The 18,819-nt window shown below is 37.0% G+C and overlaps 1 protein-coding gene across 1 annotated transcript in view; it reads left to right on the top strand.

Annotated features, from left to right (window-relative positions):
* NALCN (sodium leak channel, non-selective) overlaps nt 1–18,819 on the top strand; it is a 558,956-nt gene that overhangs the window by 36,551 nt on the left and 503,586 nt on the right. Inside the window, exon 3 of the mRNA XM_069064204.1 lies at nt 1,352–1,534. Coding sequence (XP_068920305.1) covers nt 1,352–1,534 — 183 coding nt within the window. The remainder of the gene's footprint in view (nt 1–1,351; nt 1,535–18,819) is intronic.

Below are 18,819 nucleotides of genomic sequence, written 5' to 3'. Positions count from 1 at the left end.
TTGAAGGAATGCCCATCAATTAGGAAATGGTTGAACAGATTGTGGTCTATGATTGTGATAAAAATACTGTTGTGCTATAAAAAAACAATGAGATGCTTTCTTAAAAACTTGGGAAATTTAATATGAACTCATGCAAAGTAAAATGAACAGAAGCAGGAGAACATTGTACACAGTAACAGCAATATTGTCTCAATGATCAACTGTGAAGGACTTAGCTACTCTGATCAAGATGATGATCCAAGACATTTCCAAAGGACCCATAAAGAAAAATGCTGTCTACCTCCAGAGAGAGAACTGAATTCAGATAAAAGCATACTTTCCTATTTTATTTATTTTTCTTTGTTTTCTTTTGAAACATGGCTACTGTGAAAATGTTTTGCATGACTTCACCTGTGTAATCCATATCAAATTGCTTGCTTTCTCAAGGAGAGGAAAGGAGAGAATTTGAAGATCGAAATTTCTTCATGTAATTGGAAAATATTTAATGAAATAAATAAAATATATTTTAAAAAGAACTGTATTTTTTAAAACAAGTGCTTGGTATACTAATAAAAGTGTATGGAAAAGAGTAACAACTACAATAACTAGCATTTATAATGTACTTTATGTTTTGCAAAGCGCTTTACATATGTTAATTGATGTTTGTAACAACCCTGTAAGGTAGGAACTCATATTAGACTATATTTACAGGTGAGGAAATAGAGACTAAGAGATGGCAAATATCTTGCTAAGGGTCATACAAGTAGTAAATGTCTGAGGTAATATTTGAATTGAGATCTTCTTGTCTCCAAATCCAGCACTCTATTCATTATACCAACAGATTACACTTGCAAGGTGTCGTATATCATCAATGTGAAAAATGCTTAAAAGGCAAAAGAAAATTTGTATATAGATTTTAAGCTAACTGGAGTTCTACTACATAATAATGAGACAATTTACAATCTGACAAATTTGGAATTTGTCTGTTTTCAAATATCTCACTTTTTTAGCATGTCTCTTTTATATTTAAAAAATTTTTCTATTTAATAATATTTTATTTTTCCAATTACTTGTAAAGATAGTTTTCAACATTCATTTTTGTAAGATTTTGATTTCCACATTCTTTTCTCCTTTCTTCCTCTCTACTTTTGCTCCCCAAGGTGGCAAGTAATTCAATATGGGCTATATATGTACAATCATATTAAACATATTTCCACATTAGTCATATTGTGAAAGAAGAATCCAAAGAAAAGGGGAAAACCATAAGAAAAAAATTCAAAAAGAAAGTAGTATTTAGCATGAATTTCAAACATTGGATAGCATATTATGTGAATTAGTCAAATTAAAAATCATTTAACTGCTTTCTTTTCAGTGGGTCCATTCTTTGCTGCGCATCTGTGCCATCATCAGTGTCATTTCAGTTTGTATGAATACTCCAAAGACATTTGAACACTATCCCCCACTCCAGTATGTTACCTTTACCCTGGATACTCTGTTGATGTTTCTCTACACTGCTGAGATGATAGCAAAAATGCATATCCGTGGCATAGTTAAGGTGAGCTTTTCATTTAAAAAAAATTGCATTTCATATTAAAAAAGTACATTGTAATCTGAATGGGGAAGCTTTATACTATTAGTGTATTTGATCTAGTAAAACTAGCCAATCTTAATTTCATGTAGTTTATTTTTCATGCCAAATTCCTTGGAGTAAAATAATATGATTACTAAGCTTCAGTGAAAATAAAATTGTAAAATGAAAATAGAAATTATGTAAAGTGCATGCATGGTTTGGGGATGGCTGTCAGGGGAAGAGAAAACTGGATGAAGGGCAGCTGTTTAGTCAGAGAGACAGGATTTTTTTGGGGAAAAATCAGCAGACTGAGGTGCTTTTGACACCTGGAGAGAGATTACAAAGGAGGTGAAGAGAAATGTTTGGACTAGGTCATATTAAAAAAAAGGTAAAGATGGTGTATTAAAATGGAGAAAAAAAGGGAAATTAGTGCTCTAAGTCTATACAGTCTAAAGAAGACAATTCTTGATATTTTTCTAACTGTGTTATGTATTTTGCTGCCTTTAAAAGATTATATTTGTGGTTAATATTTTCATTTAATGCTGAATTTACTCTATCTTTTAAGGATTTGTTACTCTAACACCACTTTTTAGGAAAATTGTTGCTTTGTTTATTATCTTGAATAGGGGAATATTTATGGGTAGTAGGAAAGGGGAGGAAAATGAGGGGACACACATTAAGTGAAGGAGGGCTGTGCAAGGTCAACAGTCTCACTTTCTCCTCCTGAGCCATCTGGGTCCAATGGCAAGATATGGGTCAGGAGGACTGGGGATGGTGCTGGATGTACCTTTTAAGCTAAGGTCTTTAAACAGGTCTCAGTATGACTGAGGCAACACACAGTCAGGGATTAAGGCTACATAAGAAATGAGGAAGGGAATGACCTCCATTACTTAGACAAAAAAAGAAATCAATCTAGAAGGGGAAGACCCTCAAAGTTTCTGGCCAAAACAGAAACAATTGCTATTTACATTCATTCTGAGCCAATCAGAGCCCAAAGACTAAGTGGGGCTTGGCCTGGGATTTATTGTTGGCTAATCAGTAAGAGACAGATTTTGGTTTAAGGTCTATGATATAGAGTGATTTTGGTTTAAGGCATGTTTTTTTAAGAAAGATATCTAGCTGGATATCTTTCCAGAGTTTCAGCAATCAAAGTTTACATTCCTTTGGGCAGGTAAGGGTATGATGCTCTGTGTGGACAGAGAGAAAGGAAGGGAAGGGGAAGGGAGGGGAAAAGAGGGAGGCAGGAGTAGGAGAGATCGAGGAAAGGGAATGTTTTTTAATAAAAAGGGGAGAGAAGAAGAAACAAAGGAAGGAAGGAAAAGGGAAAGAAAGACAGAATGAAAGAAAGAAAGATAGAGAAAGAGAGAGAGAGAGAGAAGCTGTTTCCCAGCTAACTAGTTTAAGTTGGCTTGATCTAGGCAGCCTATGCAAGGGTGGGGAACTTGTGACCTAAAGACCACAAATAGTTTTATAGGTTTTTGGGTGTGGCCTTTTGACTGAGTCCAAGTTTTACAGAACAAATCCTTTTATTAACAGGATTTGTTCTTCAAAGTTTAGAGTCTGTCAAAGAGCCATATTTGAGGACCTAGAGGGCCATCTGTGACCTCAAGGCTTCAGGTTCCACCCCTGGTAGTAACAGTTGTTAACACCTGGTCATCCCTTTATTGACATTAACATGGCCTTGTTTCCATGGAAACTCAGCTCAAACTCTACCTTCTACCTGAAACCTTTCCTTATCTCCCCAGATGCTAGGGTCCTTTCTCTCTACTCTTTATTTGCTTTGTATAGAATATGTATGTATTATGTCCTCTTCCCTATCCCTATAAAATATAAACTGGTTGGAGGCAGGACATGTTTCATTTTTTGTCTTTGCATTCTCAATACCTAACACACAATTGGCATTTAAGAAAAGCTTGTTAATTGATTCCTTGTTTTCTTTTCTCTTATTCTTCCTATGCAATTAGTAGCCAGGCCTTATTAATTCAATTACCTTGACAATATGACTAATATCCACCAGCTTTCCTCCACTCCCATAGCTACTATTCCAGTTCTAACTCCCATCACCTCTCACCTGTACTATTGCAATACACTTTTTCTCCTCCACCTTACTCTCCATATGGCTACTAAGTCAATAATCAGTATTCCCAAAGCATGTCACTCCTTCATTAAAAAAAATGCCCATGGCTTCCTCTTTCTTATAGAAGAAAAACTAAACTCTTCTGTTTGATGTTTAAAGTCCTTTACAATCTGGCTTTAGACAAGCTTTCCAGGCTTATTTCACCTTACTTTACATCACACATTCTATGTGTCAGCCACATTTTCTAATGGAAGAGCTAGACATATAACTATTTCTCTTGTATTCCATTTGAGGGTGTTATGTCCTAGACTCAGGGATATTGTTGGAGCCAGCTCTTAATGCCTTCTTTGGATTGTTAAATGTTTAGTGTGAGCATTTACACCTCAGAAATTGGCAAATGTTACAAATCTGGGCTTGATTTATAGTTTTGTTGATTTAAGTTGAGAAAGTAAAGGAGAAAATGTTCATTAAAAGCATGTCCTTTGTACTTTTTTTTTGGTGACCCAGTTGCCCATTATTTACCAATATACCCCTGCCTAGGCTGTCTTGTTTCAACAGACGCAGCAACCCATTAGTGACAAACTACAAATAAGAGAATGTCTCTGGCTGCCAGGGAGGGCCCAACCAGTCCACCTCCAATCCCTGATGCCTGACTTCTCACCTTGTAAAGAGCTTCTTCCCAAACTCAGTTCTTTATCTGGCTGAAAGCTACCTCACTCAGGAAATTACTATGTGTCTTATTTATTATATATATTTTAGTTAATTGTCTTTGTATGTGTACATGTTGTTTTCACTCAAAGAATGTAAACCCCCTAAAAACATGGACTTTTGCTTTTGTCCACACACTCTTAGGCCTATCCCTACATTGTGCATGTTATACTTAGTTAATGCTTTTTAAATGAATACATGAAGAGAGCCTGCAAGAGATGCATCCTTTTAAGTGACAATAATGCACCCAAGTCCTTAAAATGTTTGTTCTCTTAAGCAGTCTAAACATGCCTCTCTTGGCAATCTTGTTTACACTATGGATTTGCTTAGCAAATCCTTTCTTTATAGATAATGCAAAGGTAAATTAAGCCCTGCCTAATCAAACTGTCACAAATGTGGGATTAGCAGAATCCAAATAAATCATCTTTAAAAAAAAATAACAATTTGACATACATATGGGAGGGCAGTGAATAGAGCTTATTAACGTGTTTACTGGCAGAATGTAACTCATGATTCTTCTGACCAGTTGTGCTTTGTTGACACTGGTCGGTGGTCATGGAAAGATATGGGAATTGGAGCCCATTGAGGTGAAGACTCCACCCTTGCATTTAGCAGTTACTCTGTAAACTAATAATGTCTCACTCTTCTGCACAAGGGCACTGGCCACTGTATTCAATGATATGCATTCTAAGACATAATACATTAGTTTAGAGGTTGAATGATCTTTATTAGGCCTAGCTTTGCTATGCATTGCAGATTTTGTATCTATCTATAGGGTAGAAGTAGATGAGTGTAGTATAGTGTAGTATAAAGTTGTATAATAGTACAGCTGTTCACCCATTAATTAACTGGCCACGAAACTATATCGCTATTGGCTCCATAATGATTCTGTAAGGATCGATGTGATATTCAAGAAACGAATTGTTTTAAGGAGAAAAGGGGCTACATAAATCCGCTATATTGTTATTATGGCTGTTATTATTCCTGTCATTTTTATTACTGCTACAATTCTCAGAGATCCATTCTAAAATGAACTCATTTTTCTCTGGTAATTTCATGACTCCAAATTTAATTTGAACAAAAATTTATTCAATGACAATTTGTAGAGCACAACGGTATGTTCTGGGTGAATTTCAAATTTGAATAAAACATGTGTCCTCCCCTTATGACACTTCCAATCCGATAGAGGGATACACCCTTATCAATAATTGTGATAGAAAATAGTTTCTTCAGTATTTCAGTGATTCATGTTTCCATGTGAATAGATACTCCTGTTTCTGATGGACATCAAGATGTGGCTACCCCCATCCTCCAGTCCCAATGCTATTAGATGTTTTCCAGCATTGCTATGCTTCTCTCCACTACATTCCCCACTTCCCTAAAAGCACTGGTGGCCAATATTCTGGTCATTAACTTCTCCAAACATGGCTAAATTGGCCCTCAGATAACAGACACATGGTCCATAATTGGGCTTCTGCTGGAAACCCTTCCATCTTGGTCAGTCTTTTCAATTAATCCACTAGCAAGTAGCTTTAGAGAAACTATAGTCACCTTCATTATACAGTAGTACCATGATAGTGATGATACAAAATAGTAGATAAGTATGTCCAGTAAGAGAGGAACAAATCATATTCTGTGTGGTTTAAGGAACTCTTTAATTACTGGAGAAATAAGGAAACACTTCTTACCAGAGGTGACCAATGAATCGGTCTGAAATTAGCAGGAATTTAACTGCAGAACTATTCCAAACATAAAAGACTAGTGTGAGCAAAGGCATGGAAACAGAAAAGGTTGGGGGTCTCTGTGCTCACATTACTTGGAAAATGAAATACATGAAATGGTATGAAATAAATCTGACAAAGTAAGGAAGTACTCACTTATGGAGGGGCCTTAAATACAAAGTAAAATGAAATTAACTTTACTGAGGAAGCAGTAAGGGACTGTTGAAGTATTTTGAGAAAGGTGTAAAATTACCAGATGGTTAGACCGAAGGAGGAATAGAGAAGAGACAGGATCTCTTACTATATACACATACATACATACATACATACATACAGAGAAAGAGTCAGTCATCATGATCTCATGCTTGAATGATTTCCCTGCTGAAGGGAGCTCATGGACAGGAACTTCATTCCCCAAAGGAAGTACTTTGCAACTTGACAGTCTTAGAGTTATGACAATGAGAAGTTAAGTGACTTGCCCACAATTCCATAGCCAGTAAGAGTCACATACTGAACTTAAACCCAGGCCACTCTAATAATGAGGCTGAGCCTCTATCAACTATACCATGCTGCCTGATATGTTAAAAACAAAACAAAAGACAACCCTAAAACCATCATTTTTCTTAGACCATGTAAATATAACATATATGTATCTCTTTGTATTTTATTACATAGGATAATTTGCATATAAAGATGTATACATTTCATAAGTATGCAGAAAGATATTATTGAATTAATAGTGGTCAATTATTATGCTATACCTTGCCTGCTTAAATGTTTAGTTATAACGTATATTATTTTTTAAAATTTTTAAAATTTTCTTTGTTTCCTTTTAGTTTACAGGATTCAATTCCACAATTCCTTGAGTTTCACATTTTGTCCTCCTCCCTCCCCTCTCCCCCCATGGCGGCATATAGTCAAGCATAGGATCTGTAAATACTTTCACATTATACATTAGTCAGGTTATAAGGACGGATTGTCCAACTGGAATGAAAAATGGTAATGAGGACATAAAACCAAATAAGAGAAGGAAAAAGATCAGGTATTTTGCTTCCACCTGGATATAAACTTAGTTCTTTCTCTGGATGCACATATTTCTCTCCATCATGAGTCTTTTGGGATTGAATTATATCACTGCATTGCTGAGAAGAGTCCAGTCTATCAAAGTTGGTCATCACACATATGTTGTGTCTGTAATTGTGTACAAATTTCTCCTGGTTCTGCTCTTCTCACTCAACATCAGTTTGTATAAGCCTCTCCAGGTAAATATGAAGACCGTCTAATCCTCATTTCTTATAGCACAATAGTATTCCATAACATGCATATACCACAACTTGTTCAGCCATTCCCCAATTGATGGGCACCCCCTTAATTTCCAATTCTCTGCTACCACAAAAAGAGCTGCTATAAACATTTTTGTACATATGGGTCTTTCTCCCATTTCTATGATCTCTTTGGGATATAACCCTAGGAGTGGTATTGCTGGATCAAAGGGTATGAAATTATTTATAGCCCTTAGGGCATAATTCCAGATTGCTCTCCAGAAAGGCTGGATCAGTTCACAACTCCACCAGCAATGCATTAGTGTTCCAATTTGCCCACATCCTCTCCAGTATTTGACATTTTCCTGTTTTGTCATCTTAGCCAATCTGACTGGTGAGATGTGGTACTTCAGAGTTGTTTTTATTTGCATTTCTCTAATCAATAGTGAATTAGAGCATTTCTTCATGTGCTCATAGATATCTTTAATTTCTTTCTCTGAAAACCTGCCTGTTCATATCCTTTGACCATTTATCAATTGGGGAATGACTTGTATTCTTATAAATTTGACTCAATTCTCTGTATATTTTAGAAATGAGTCCTTTGTCAGAGACATAGGTTGCAAAGATTCTTTCCCAATTTCCCACCTCCCTCTTAATCTTGGTTACATTGGCTTTGTTTGTACAGAAGCTTTTCAATTTCATGTAGTCAAAATTATCCATTTTACATTTTATAATGTTCTCTAATTCTTGTTTAGTCATAAAGTCTTTCCTTCTCCACAAGTCTGATAGCTAAACTATTCCTTGTTTTAGGAGACTGCTTAGAGTATCAACCTTTATACCTAGATCATGCACCCATTTAGACTTGATTTTGGTATATGGTGTTAGGCAATGGTCTATGCCCAGTTTCTGCCATACTATGTTCCAGTTTTCCCAGCAGTTTTTGTCAAATAGTGAGTTCTTATCCCAAAAACCAGGGTCTTGGGGTTTATCAAACAATAGATTACTATAGTCATTGACTTCTGAATCTCGTGTGCCTAATCTATTCCATTGATCCACTGCTCTATTCCTCAGCCAGTACCAAATAGTTTTGATGACTTCTGCTTTATAGTACAGATTGAAATCTGGTATAGCTAGTCCACCTTCCCTAGCATTTCTTTTCATTAATTCCCTTGATATTCTGGACCGTTTATTCTTCCAAATGAATTTTGTTACTATTTTTTCTAGCTCTATAAAGTAGTATTTTTGGTAAATTGATTGGTATAACACTAAATATATAATTTAATTTAGGTAAAATTGTCATTTTTATTATATTAGCTCAACCCAGCCACGAGCAATTGATATTTTTCCAATTAGTTAGATCTGACTTGATTTGTGTGAAAAGTGTTTTGTAGTGGTGGTCATATAGATCCTGGGTTTGTTTTGGCAGGTAGATTCCCAAATATTTTATAATGTCTACAGTAACTTTAAATGGGATTTCTCTTTCTATCTCTTGCTGTTGAATTTCATTGGAAATATATAGGAATGCTGAGGATTTATGTGGGTTTATTTTATATCCTGCAACTTTGCCAAATTTATTTATTGTCTCAAGTAGTTTTTTTACTTGATTCTCTAAGTTATATCATCATATCATCTGCAAAGAGTGTAGCTTGGTCTCCTCTTTGCCTAATTTGATTCCTTTGATTTCTTTTTCTTCTCTAATTGCTACTGCTAACATTTCTAGTACCAGATTGAATAAGAGGGGTGATAGTGGACACCCTTATTTCACCCCTGATCTTATGGGAAATGCTTATAGCTTCTCCCCATTACATATAATACTTGCTGATGGCTTTAAATAGATGCTACCTATTATTTTAAGGAAGGCTCCATTTATTCCTATACTTTCCAATGTTTTTAATAGTAATGGATGTTGTATTTTGTCAGAAGCCTTTTCTGCATCTATTGAGATGATCATGTGGTTTCTGCTAGTTTTATTGTTGATATGATCTATTATACTGATGGTTTTCCTAATATTAAACCATCTTTGCATTCCTGGAATAAATCCTACCTGATCAAAGTGTATTGTTCTTGTCGTAAGTTGCTTTAGTGTTTTTGCTAGTATTTTATTTAGAATTTTTGCTTCTATATTCATGAGGGAGATTGGTCTATACTTTTCTTTCTCTGTTTTATCTCTTCCTGATTTAGGTATCAGTACCATATTTGTGTCATAAAAAGAATTTGGTAGGACTCCTTCTTCACTAATTTTCCCAAATAGTTTGTAGAGTATTAGAATCAATTGTTCTTTAAATGTTTGATAGAATTCACTGGTGAATCCATCTGGCCCTGGAGATTTTTTCCTAGGGAGTTGTCTGATGGCTTGTTCAATTTCTTTTTCTGAGATGGGACTATTTAAGTAATTTACTTCCTCTTCAGTTAATCTGGGCAACTTGTATGTTTGTAAATATCCATCCATTTCCCTAAGATTGTCAAATTTATGTGCATACAATTGGGAAAAATAATTCCTATTATTATTTTGATTTCCTCTTCATTGGAGGTAGATTCACCCTTTTCATTTTTGATACTCATAATTTGATTTTCCTGCCCTTTCCCCTTACTTCTTCCCTCCCTACAAACCACTCCTACCCCCCTTTCATAACCCTTTCCCCCTCCTACTGCCTGTAGGATATTTTTATACTTAATGAATTATGTTATTTCTTTTTCGCACCAAGAGTGACAGGAACAAATCTCATGCAAAGCTCCTCTCCCTCCCCTCTTTCCCTCTAAAATGATACTTTTTGTGTTTCTTCTCCATAGAGTCCTATGTTTAACTGGTTGTTATTTCCTCCTTGTACCCGAACCAATGAGGGAAAAGCTAATAAGATTTTAACTCCCTCCCTTTTTTTCCTCTGCTATACAGTTTTTATGCCTCTATGTGTGGCATAATTTATTCTTTTCCACTTCATCGATTCCCTTTCTTCCATTGGAGTCCCTTTGTAGCCCTTAATAAGATTTTTTTAAATCGTCATTTTGTATATTTCATAGTCATACCCTCTACTTGTCTATAACCAGTTTGCTCTTATCAAATAGCAGGGTGTGTGTGTGTTCTCCTTGTTTACCTTTCTAAGTCACTGTTGCATCTTGTAATTGGAGGTTGAATTTTCCATTGAGTTCTGGCTTTTTCATCAAGAAGGTCTGGAACTCTGTTATATCATCGAATGACCATCTCTTTGCCTGGAAGAATATGCTCAGTCTCGCTGGGTATGTGATCCTTGGTTGTAACCCGAAGTCTTTTGCCCTCCAGAAAATTGAATTCCACTGCCTCTGATCTTTCAGTGTAGAGGCTGCCAAATCCTGTGCAATCCTCACTGTGGACCCTCGATATTTGAATTGTTTCTTTTTGGCCGCTTGAAGTATTTTCTCTTTTATCTGGTAGTTGTGGAGTTTGGCTACAACATTTTGAGGACTTTTCAGTTTGGGATCTCTTTCAGCAGGTGTCCGGTGGATTCTCTCAATTTCTATTTTACCCTCAGGTTCTAGTATCTCAGGGCAGTTTTCCTTAACAAGCTCTTGGAGAATGTTGTCCAGGCTCATTTTATTCATCATAATTTTCTGGTAGGCCTATGATTCTCAGATTATCTCTCCTGGATCTGTTTTCCAGGTCAGTTATTTTTTCTTTGAGGTATTTTACCTCTTTTTCTAATTTTTCATTCTTGTTGTTTTGGTTGACTAATTCTTGGTTCCTCATAGAGTTACCTGTTTCCATTTGGTTAATTCTGGTTTTTAGCAAATCACTTTCCTTGGTTAATTTTTGGAGCTCCTTTTCCATATCATACACTTTTCTTTTTGAGATATGTTTTCCTCATTATAATGTTTTTCTAATTCTACTATTTTGGTTTTGAGAGAATTATTCATTTTTTCTTCTATCTCTCTCATTTTGTTTTCAAAGTTCCTTTTGATCTCATCTAGGAGAGCCTTCTGTGCTTGGGATCCATTCCTGTTGAAGTTTCAGCTTTGGGTGTGGAGTCCACATTGTCTCCCTCTGAGGTTGGTTCCTCCCTCTGAGGATAGTAGGACTCCAGAGTCTTTGTCTTTGTAGTCTGCTTTCTACCCTCCTAGCCACACCCTTCCTCTAGGATCCTAAGCCTTTACTGTAGAGGGTTTTGCCCTGGGGCAAGTTACTATGTTTTCAGGGTCAGAGGGGGGAGTTTGGAGCAAGTGAGGTTCACTCTGTCATCTTGGTATTTGGAGGTCCTGAAAGGGGATTTCTTTAAATTTCTGGGCTATGAAGTGGTAGCCCTAGGAGTGTTTACTGTCCAGGACAGGGCCCCCTGTATTTGCTTCTTACCTTGCTCTTTCTAGTCCCAGCCCTTTGGTGATAGGCCTGGTAGTGGACCTTGTGGTGGGTAGGAAGACATGCCCTCAGAGTTGATCAGGCGCCTTCCATGCCTGCCTCTGCTGGCCACGTTTTCCGCACCTGCCTCCAGGTATATTATTTTTAATAGTATAAATATTTAGTGACTACACCACAACAAAATTACATTGAGTTTTGATAGGCTGATGAGTAAAATTACCACATATATCCTCAGGGAAAATTCATTTTCAATATGTCCAATCCTATAACCAAATTAATTGGAAACAGAAAGGAAGTACACAGCATGGGGTTATCCCCTTGAAGACCAAGGAGGAAATACAGTGGCTAAAGAATCCCTCAGTTATAATTACAAATCTCATTAATACTCTGCCTTGTTACGGAAGGGTTCTTTGGAAAAGATCTAGTGAGGTAAGGATTCCCTATTAAAGTGCCTGTTATGTGCAAGGCACAGTGCTAGGGATTGGTGGAATGAAGGAGAAAAAAAAAGTTTTTACCTCACAGAATTTATAGTCTACTAAGGGAAAATAACATTTAGCCAAATAAATAAATGTGAATAGATACAAATTAATTCCATGTGTGGGATGGCAGAGAGCAGTTACAGCTGAGGGGAATCAAGAAAAGCCTCCAATGGAAAGAAATGGTGTGTTCAGTTGTGATAGAGATAAGGAATTCCAAGAGACAGAGGTGAGATGAGAGAGAATTCTAGGGACCAGAGGTGACCTGTCCAAAGGTAAAGAGGTAGGAAATGGAATAAAGTGCTTAAGGAAGAACAATGGACCATTTTTGTGGGATTATGGAGTATGTAAGTGGGATAATGTGAAGTAGTTCTGGAAATAGAGGCTGGAGCAGCTTGTATAGTGTGCTTTTCTAGGTACCTGATTTTACTGCTGAAATGGCTGGTGGATAAGTAAGGGAACATAATCTCCCTGTTCTCCTGTATTTGTTCCCTCCCTTTTCCTTACCACATTTAAACAGTAACATATTTGCTCCTCTGTAAAAAACAGCTGTTTTCTTTCAGTTACTTCACTGGAAAAGCAAAGGTTTCTTTACACAGTTACCTGGGAGAAACAACACTGAGAAATTTTCATTTTTCACTATTTTAAGAGTACCTCAATTGTAATCTTCAAAAAGAAAGATAAAGGAAATAAAAACATCTAGAATTATCCTACTTTTTATATCTCTGACACAGAAATGAATATAAGTTCAATATATGATGTGTACATGATATTAACCAGTCATTTATTAAATGTTTCAAGAATGAAAAGAACTTAAGTATTTTGATAATACTACAACTATAGAGTAGATCTGTAATCAGATCAATCTAAATATTCCTTTTAATAGTGCAAAAATATAAGCTTACCTTGCCTGACTGCCTAGTACAACTCTTGTCTATATCTTTTTTTTAATTTTTCAAATGCTTTATTAACTTCTAATTTACACCATTCATTTCTGCCAGATTTTGAGTTACAAATTTTCTCCCTGTTTTTCCCCTAACCAATGCCCCAAAATAGCAGTCCCATGGGATATCCCCTCCTCCAGTCTGCTCTCTCCCATACCACTTTCGACTTTTCCAGTAGTGCATGGTGGATCTCTATGCCCCAGTGCCTGTATATCTTATTTCCCAATTACATGTAAAATAGTATTAAAAATAGTATATATTTAACATTTGATTTTAAAACTATGAATTCCAGATTCATTCCCTTCCACCCTTGTCACCCACCCTTACTAGGAAGATAAGCAGTTCAGTATATGTTGTACATGTGTAGCTAATGCAAAACATTAACATAGTAGATATATTGTAAAAGACTAACTATATTTCCCTCCCTCCCATCTCACCTCCCACTTGTTCTATTCTCTACTTTGATCCTGTGCTTTTTCAAAAGTGGGTGCTTCCAACTTCCCTCCTCCCCCAGCCTGCCCTCCCTTCCATCATCCTCCTTCTCATCCCCTTCCCCCATCTTCTCCTGTAGGGTGAGATACCCTATTTTGTGTGTGTCTCATTCCCTCCCCAAGTAAAATTCAATGAGAATAAGGTTGTCCCATTCCCTTTTGCCTTCCTATTCTTCCCCTCCATTGTAACCATTTTTCCTTGCCTCTTCTATATGAGATAGTTTACCCCATTCTGTCTCTCTCCATCTCCTCTCATTATATTCCTCTCTCACTTCTTAAGTATCATCCCTTCCTATTAAATTGATCCTGTGCTGTCTATCTATATATACCTGTAAACATATATACACACATTCACATATGTATTCATATGCCCATATACCCTCATATATATATGATTCTATTCCCTTAAACTATTTTCATACTGAGAAAATTGCATCAGTTACAATTATTGTTTTTCCATGTAGGAATGTTAATAGTTCAACTTTTATAAGTTGCTTATGATTTCCTTTCCCTGTTTACCTTCTCATGCTTCTCTTGCTTCTTGTATTGGAATGTCAAATTTTCTATTCAACTCTGTTATTTTCATCAAGAATGCTTGAAAGTCCTCTATTCCACTGAATGACCATATTTTCTCCTGAAACATGACACTCAGTTTTGCTGGGTAGGTGATTCTTGGTTTTAATCCTAGCTCCTTTGACCTCTGGAATATCATATTCCAAGCCCTTCGATCCCTCAGTGTAGAAGCTGACAGATCCTGGGTTATCCTGATTGTGTTTCCACAATATTCAAATTGTTTCTTCCTGGCTCCTTGTAAGATTGTCTCCTTAATCTGGGAATTTCAGAACCTGGCTATAATATTCTGTAATGCCAGGCACAGAAGCTCTCCAGAAGAACTGCTACTATGAACAGCTTTTTACAAGGTTTTGATTACTCAGTATAGTGATCACTGTATTTATTCCATAAAAAAAGCAAAACATCCATGGAAAATCAAAGTATAGCATAATTCAAAATACAGCATTCAAATGTAATTCAAAATTCAAACATAATTCAAAATACACCATATTTCAACTTATCGCATAAAATCACAATATAATATTCACAACATAGTCTCAAAGTAAAATAGTCACTCAAGTTAATTCAATCAGTCACTTATCAGTATTATCAAAGTACACAGTCAAAGTCTTCCACTCCTGGGGTAAAGTCTTGATTAAGTCAATTAGTCACTAATCAGTAATCTCAAAATCTTCCACTCTTGGGGCAAAATCTTGATTAACTCAATAAGTCACTTTTCAGTAGTTTCAAAGTACAATAGTCAAAGTACTCAAAGTACAGTCAGTCACTTATTCAGCAAAGTCTTACTAAGTATCATACACAAAACCCTCCATCCCTTAGGTCACTAGTAAACTATAATCCCATAATTACTCACTACCCAAGGAGAGGTCTTTTCATCTTGACTTGGGGCCTGTTTTCAGATTCCCTGTATCCCCTTCCATGGTCCCAGATTCCACCTGGATTCACCAGACTGTCTCTTGGGTTCAATGGCAGATAACTCCCAGTTCTTTGACCAGCTCTCTGGGCAGGTACCGCTCCACACTGGACTTCACAGGGTCTGGTCAATGTCAGATCCTTCACCATCAAGGCTCAACCAAGCTGCAAACAAACAAAGCCTCAGTATCCCAGTCATGCTTCAGTCACCTGGGATCCTGGCATCCAGGGCTCCAGGGCTCCTGGCTCTGGATTCTGTGCTCCTGGCTCTGGGCTCTGGGCTCCTGGGATCCTGTTCAGAAGAAGCTCCACCACCACAAGTTGTCAGGACACAAGTTCTCCATTCTTCTGTAGCTGTTCTGCCATCAGATCCCTATCTCAAAGAAATGCTGACTGTGCCTCTCTGAGGCTTTTCTTATATACACAGTATTACCTACTTTCTTTGACCACCTCCTTCTGACCAACCCCTTCCTGTTAGGTCAGTTAGCAGGAGACAGGAGTTCATGCCTTCTGTTCCCCCAATCAGAGGCTTGATCAGTTACTAAGTGTAAGTACCTGCTACTTTTGCCAACACAAAAGGAATCTTCAAATTCAAAATTACTTACCATTACATATTCCTAGGAGTTTGGGGGATCTTTTTAAGGAGGTGATCAGTGGATTCTTTCAACCTCTATTTTACTCTCTGGTTCTAAAACATCAGGGCAGTTTTCTTTGAGAATTTCTTGGAGGATTATTTCTAGATTCTTTCTTTGATAATGGCTTTCAGGTAGTCCAATAATTTTTAAATTATCTCTCCTGGATCTATTTTCCAGGTCAGTAGTTTTTGCCATGAGGTATTTCACATTTCCTTCTATTCTTTCATTTGTTTGGATCTTGTTTAACAGCATCTTGATTTCTCATAAAGTCATTAGCTTCCATTTGCTACAATCTAATTCTGAAGGAATGATTCTCCTCAGTGAGTTTTTGAGATTCTTTTTCCATCTGGCAAATTTGGCTTTTTAAGGCATTCTTCTCCCCATTGCCTTTTTGAACCTCTTTTGCCATTTGAGTTAATCTGTTTTTAAGGTGTTATTTTTCTCAGTGAGGCTATTGACTCTCATTTCTTAATTTTCTTGCATTGTTCTCATTTCTCTTCCCAATTTTTCCTCCACTTCTCTTATCTGCTTCTTAAAGTCCTCTATGGCCTGTAACCAGCTTGTATTTTCTTTTGAAGCTTTTGGTGCAGGAGTTCTGACTTCACTGTCTTCCTCCTGTTCCATGCTTTGATCCTTTTTGTCCCCGCAATAGGAGTCTAATGTTGGAATCTTCTGTTTGCTTTGTTTCCTTTGCCTGCTCATGTTGCTACTCAATTACTTGTGTTTTGGGCTTTTTGCCACAGTAGGACTCTGCCACCAGACAGGGGAGCTTTTGTCCCAAATGCTGGGGTTCTCTCAGCTGCTGGAGGTATTAGATGGGTGCCCTTTCTGAAGCCTTCACATGCTCTGGCAAGCTGGACACACACCATGGACCTCCACCCTAGACCCAAATCCAGATCCAAGCAGGTTAAAGAAGAGTGATGACCCCTCAGACTGGTCACTTGGTCCCCCTATACTCTGCAGGCCAGGAGCTGAAGCAACCACAGTGGCGGTGGCTGCACAGCCAGGGCTCCTCAATGGATTCTTGTCCTGGGGGCAGAAGCCGACATAATCCCAACTACTAGTCCCAAAGTCCAGACTGTACTGACCTCTCACTTTATCCTTAGCATCTATGTGTTGATAATTCTGGACCACCACAGCTGCTGGTGATCTGGAGTCCCTCCAGTTGGTGGCTGGTCAGGCTCGCCTTGGGATTAAAACCTCTGGCTCAGGTGGACCTGGGCTCAGCTCCCAACACGCTGCACTGGCTGATTCCTGCCAGCCTGCTGGGTTGTCCTCAGTGGGACATTAGCTTCTTTGTGTCATTTTGTGGGTCCTGCTGCTCCAAAGTTTGTTTAAAGTCCCCTTTCTCATGAATTGGGGAAGGTGGAAGCCAGAGCCACGCAGAGCACCTGTTTCTACTCCCCTCTTGTCTATCTCTTGACCAAAATCCACCATCACAGGTCCACCCAATGTCCTGGGGGCTTTCCTTAATTTCTCTTGACATGATGATGAACCAAAGTTATCCTTCTCCTTCATCATATGATGAAGTCTTCTTTCTTTTTTGGAGAAGGCAAGGCAATTGGAGTTAAGTGACTTGTCCAAGGTCACACAGCTAGTAAGTGTGTCATGTGTCTGAGGATGGATTCAAACTCAGGTCCTCCTGTCTCCAAGGCCAGCACTCTAGTCACTGTGCCATATAACTGTCCCAAAAGTCTTCTTTCCAGATGAGGAATATCTATTATTTGTTTTAATTTGACATACCTTTATTAAATGCCTACTGTATGCAATAAACTATTTTCTTTTTAGCTTGGTCCTCCATATGAATGTTTCCTTAAATACTCTAACCTCTAAGTGCATCAACTTCAACTCTCTTAACTTTTATCTTTATTCTAGTCCTTCTACCCACAGGGATGGCCATTCCTTTCCATTAGATAAAGATATATCACAAATAGACAGATAGGTAGAGGTAGATATACTTCTGTCTACCTCTGTCCATCTGAGATCCTTTATTCTTTTGGGGGCAGGGTATCTTCTTGTTTGTAATATTGTAATATGTACAATAACATTGTAATAATTATAATAAAAATAATGTACAAGAACATAATAAAATGCTCTTGTACATTAAAGACTTTTCCATTTCCATTGTGGTGATCTTTAAATTAAATTCTTCAGGAACCATGGTCTCTCAGCCATATAGTACTGCCAGAATATTGTTATTGAAATTTTTAACCTTTGTTTTGGAGAAAAGCTTATGGATCATTAAAAGAATTTTATATTTTCCTGTAGGCAACATAGCTCACTCTCTCTTCCGAGTTCATTGACTGTGTCAATGAAAGATATAACAGCCTAATAGACAAGTTTGGCAGCCTGTGTCTATCAAAGATATAAAAACCTAATGGATGAGCTTTATAGGTTGGCCAACTTAACTGCATATCAGTGTTTGGACAATAGATTTTCTTTCTTATTTATTTTTCCTGTGCAAATAGTTTCCTTTGTGAATGGATTGTTTTACCAGTACTTCACACATTAGCTAGCTCTTAATTACTTATTGGTTGATAAGATGAAACTGATCAGAATTATTCATCATCCTTTTTTGTAAGATTTTACAAACAAGTTTTTATTTTAAACCAGTGTCAACCGTGGTCATCATTTCTCTACTTGGCAAGTAAATTAAATGTTGGCTAATGCAGGCGCTTTCTGGGCTTATTTGACATTAGATTTATAGCAGTTAAAATCTAAATAAAAACATTCTTGGTCTTAATGTCATTGCAGATTTCCATTTTCTTATGACTGGTTCTTTGTATATGCAATACAGAGCTGAATCTCAAATGCATAGCATATCCTTTATTAATTTTTCAGTTTTACAAACTGTATTCTTTACTCTGACAAGTCAGTGGTATGATTCTATATAGATTGCTAATGCATGGAAAAATCTTGCATCAATAACAACTTTCCTTTTTGTTAAAATGTATTTCTTTGTTTTTTTTCCCCTTTTTTGGTGCTCACCATGTCCAGTGCCTAGGACACTTTTATCATTTTATTATATTCATGATATAAGGGTGTGAGACCATTTGATAACTTAATATTTAGAATGGTTAGGTCAAACTCTTTTAAGTGATTATAGATCTCATTTATGAAGCTCTGTGCTAATCTGGGACTTGA

Source organism: Petaurus breviceps, unplaced genomic scaffold, assembly GCF_028583685.1.
Source record: "Petaurus breviceps papuanus isolate PSGF00001 unplaced genomic scaffold, PetGlider_PUasm1.0 90625, whole genome shotgun sequence".
NCBI lineage: Eukaryota > Metazoa > Chordata > Mammalia > Diprotodontia > Petauridae > Petaurus > Petaurus breviceps.
The sequence above is the reverse complement of the archived record's forward strand: the minus strand, read 5'-3'. Positions and strand labels throughout refer to the sequence as shown.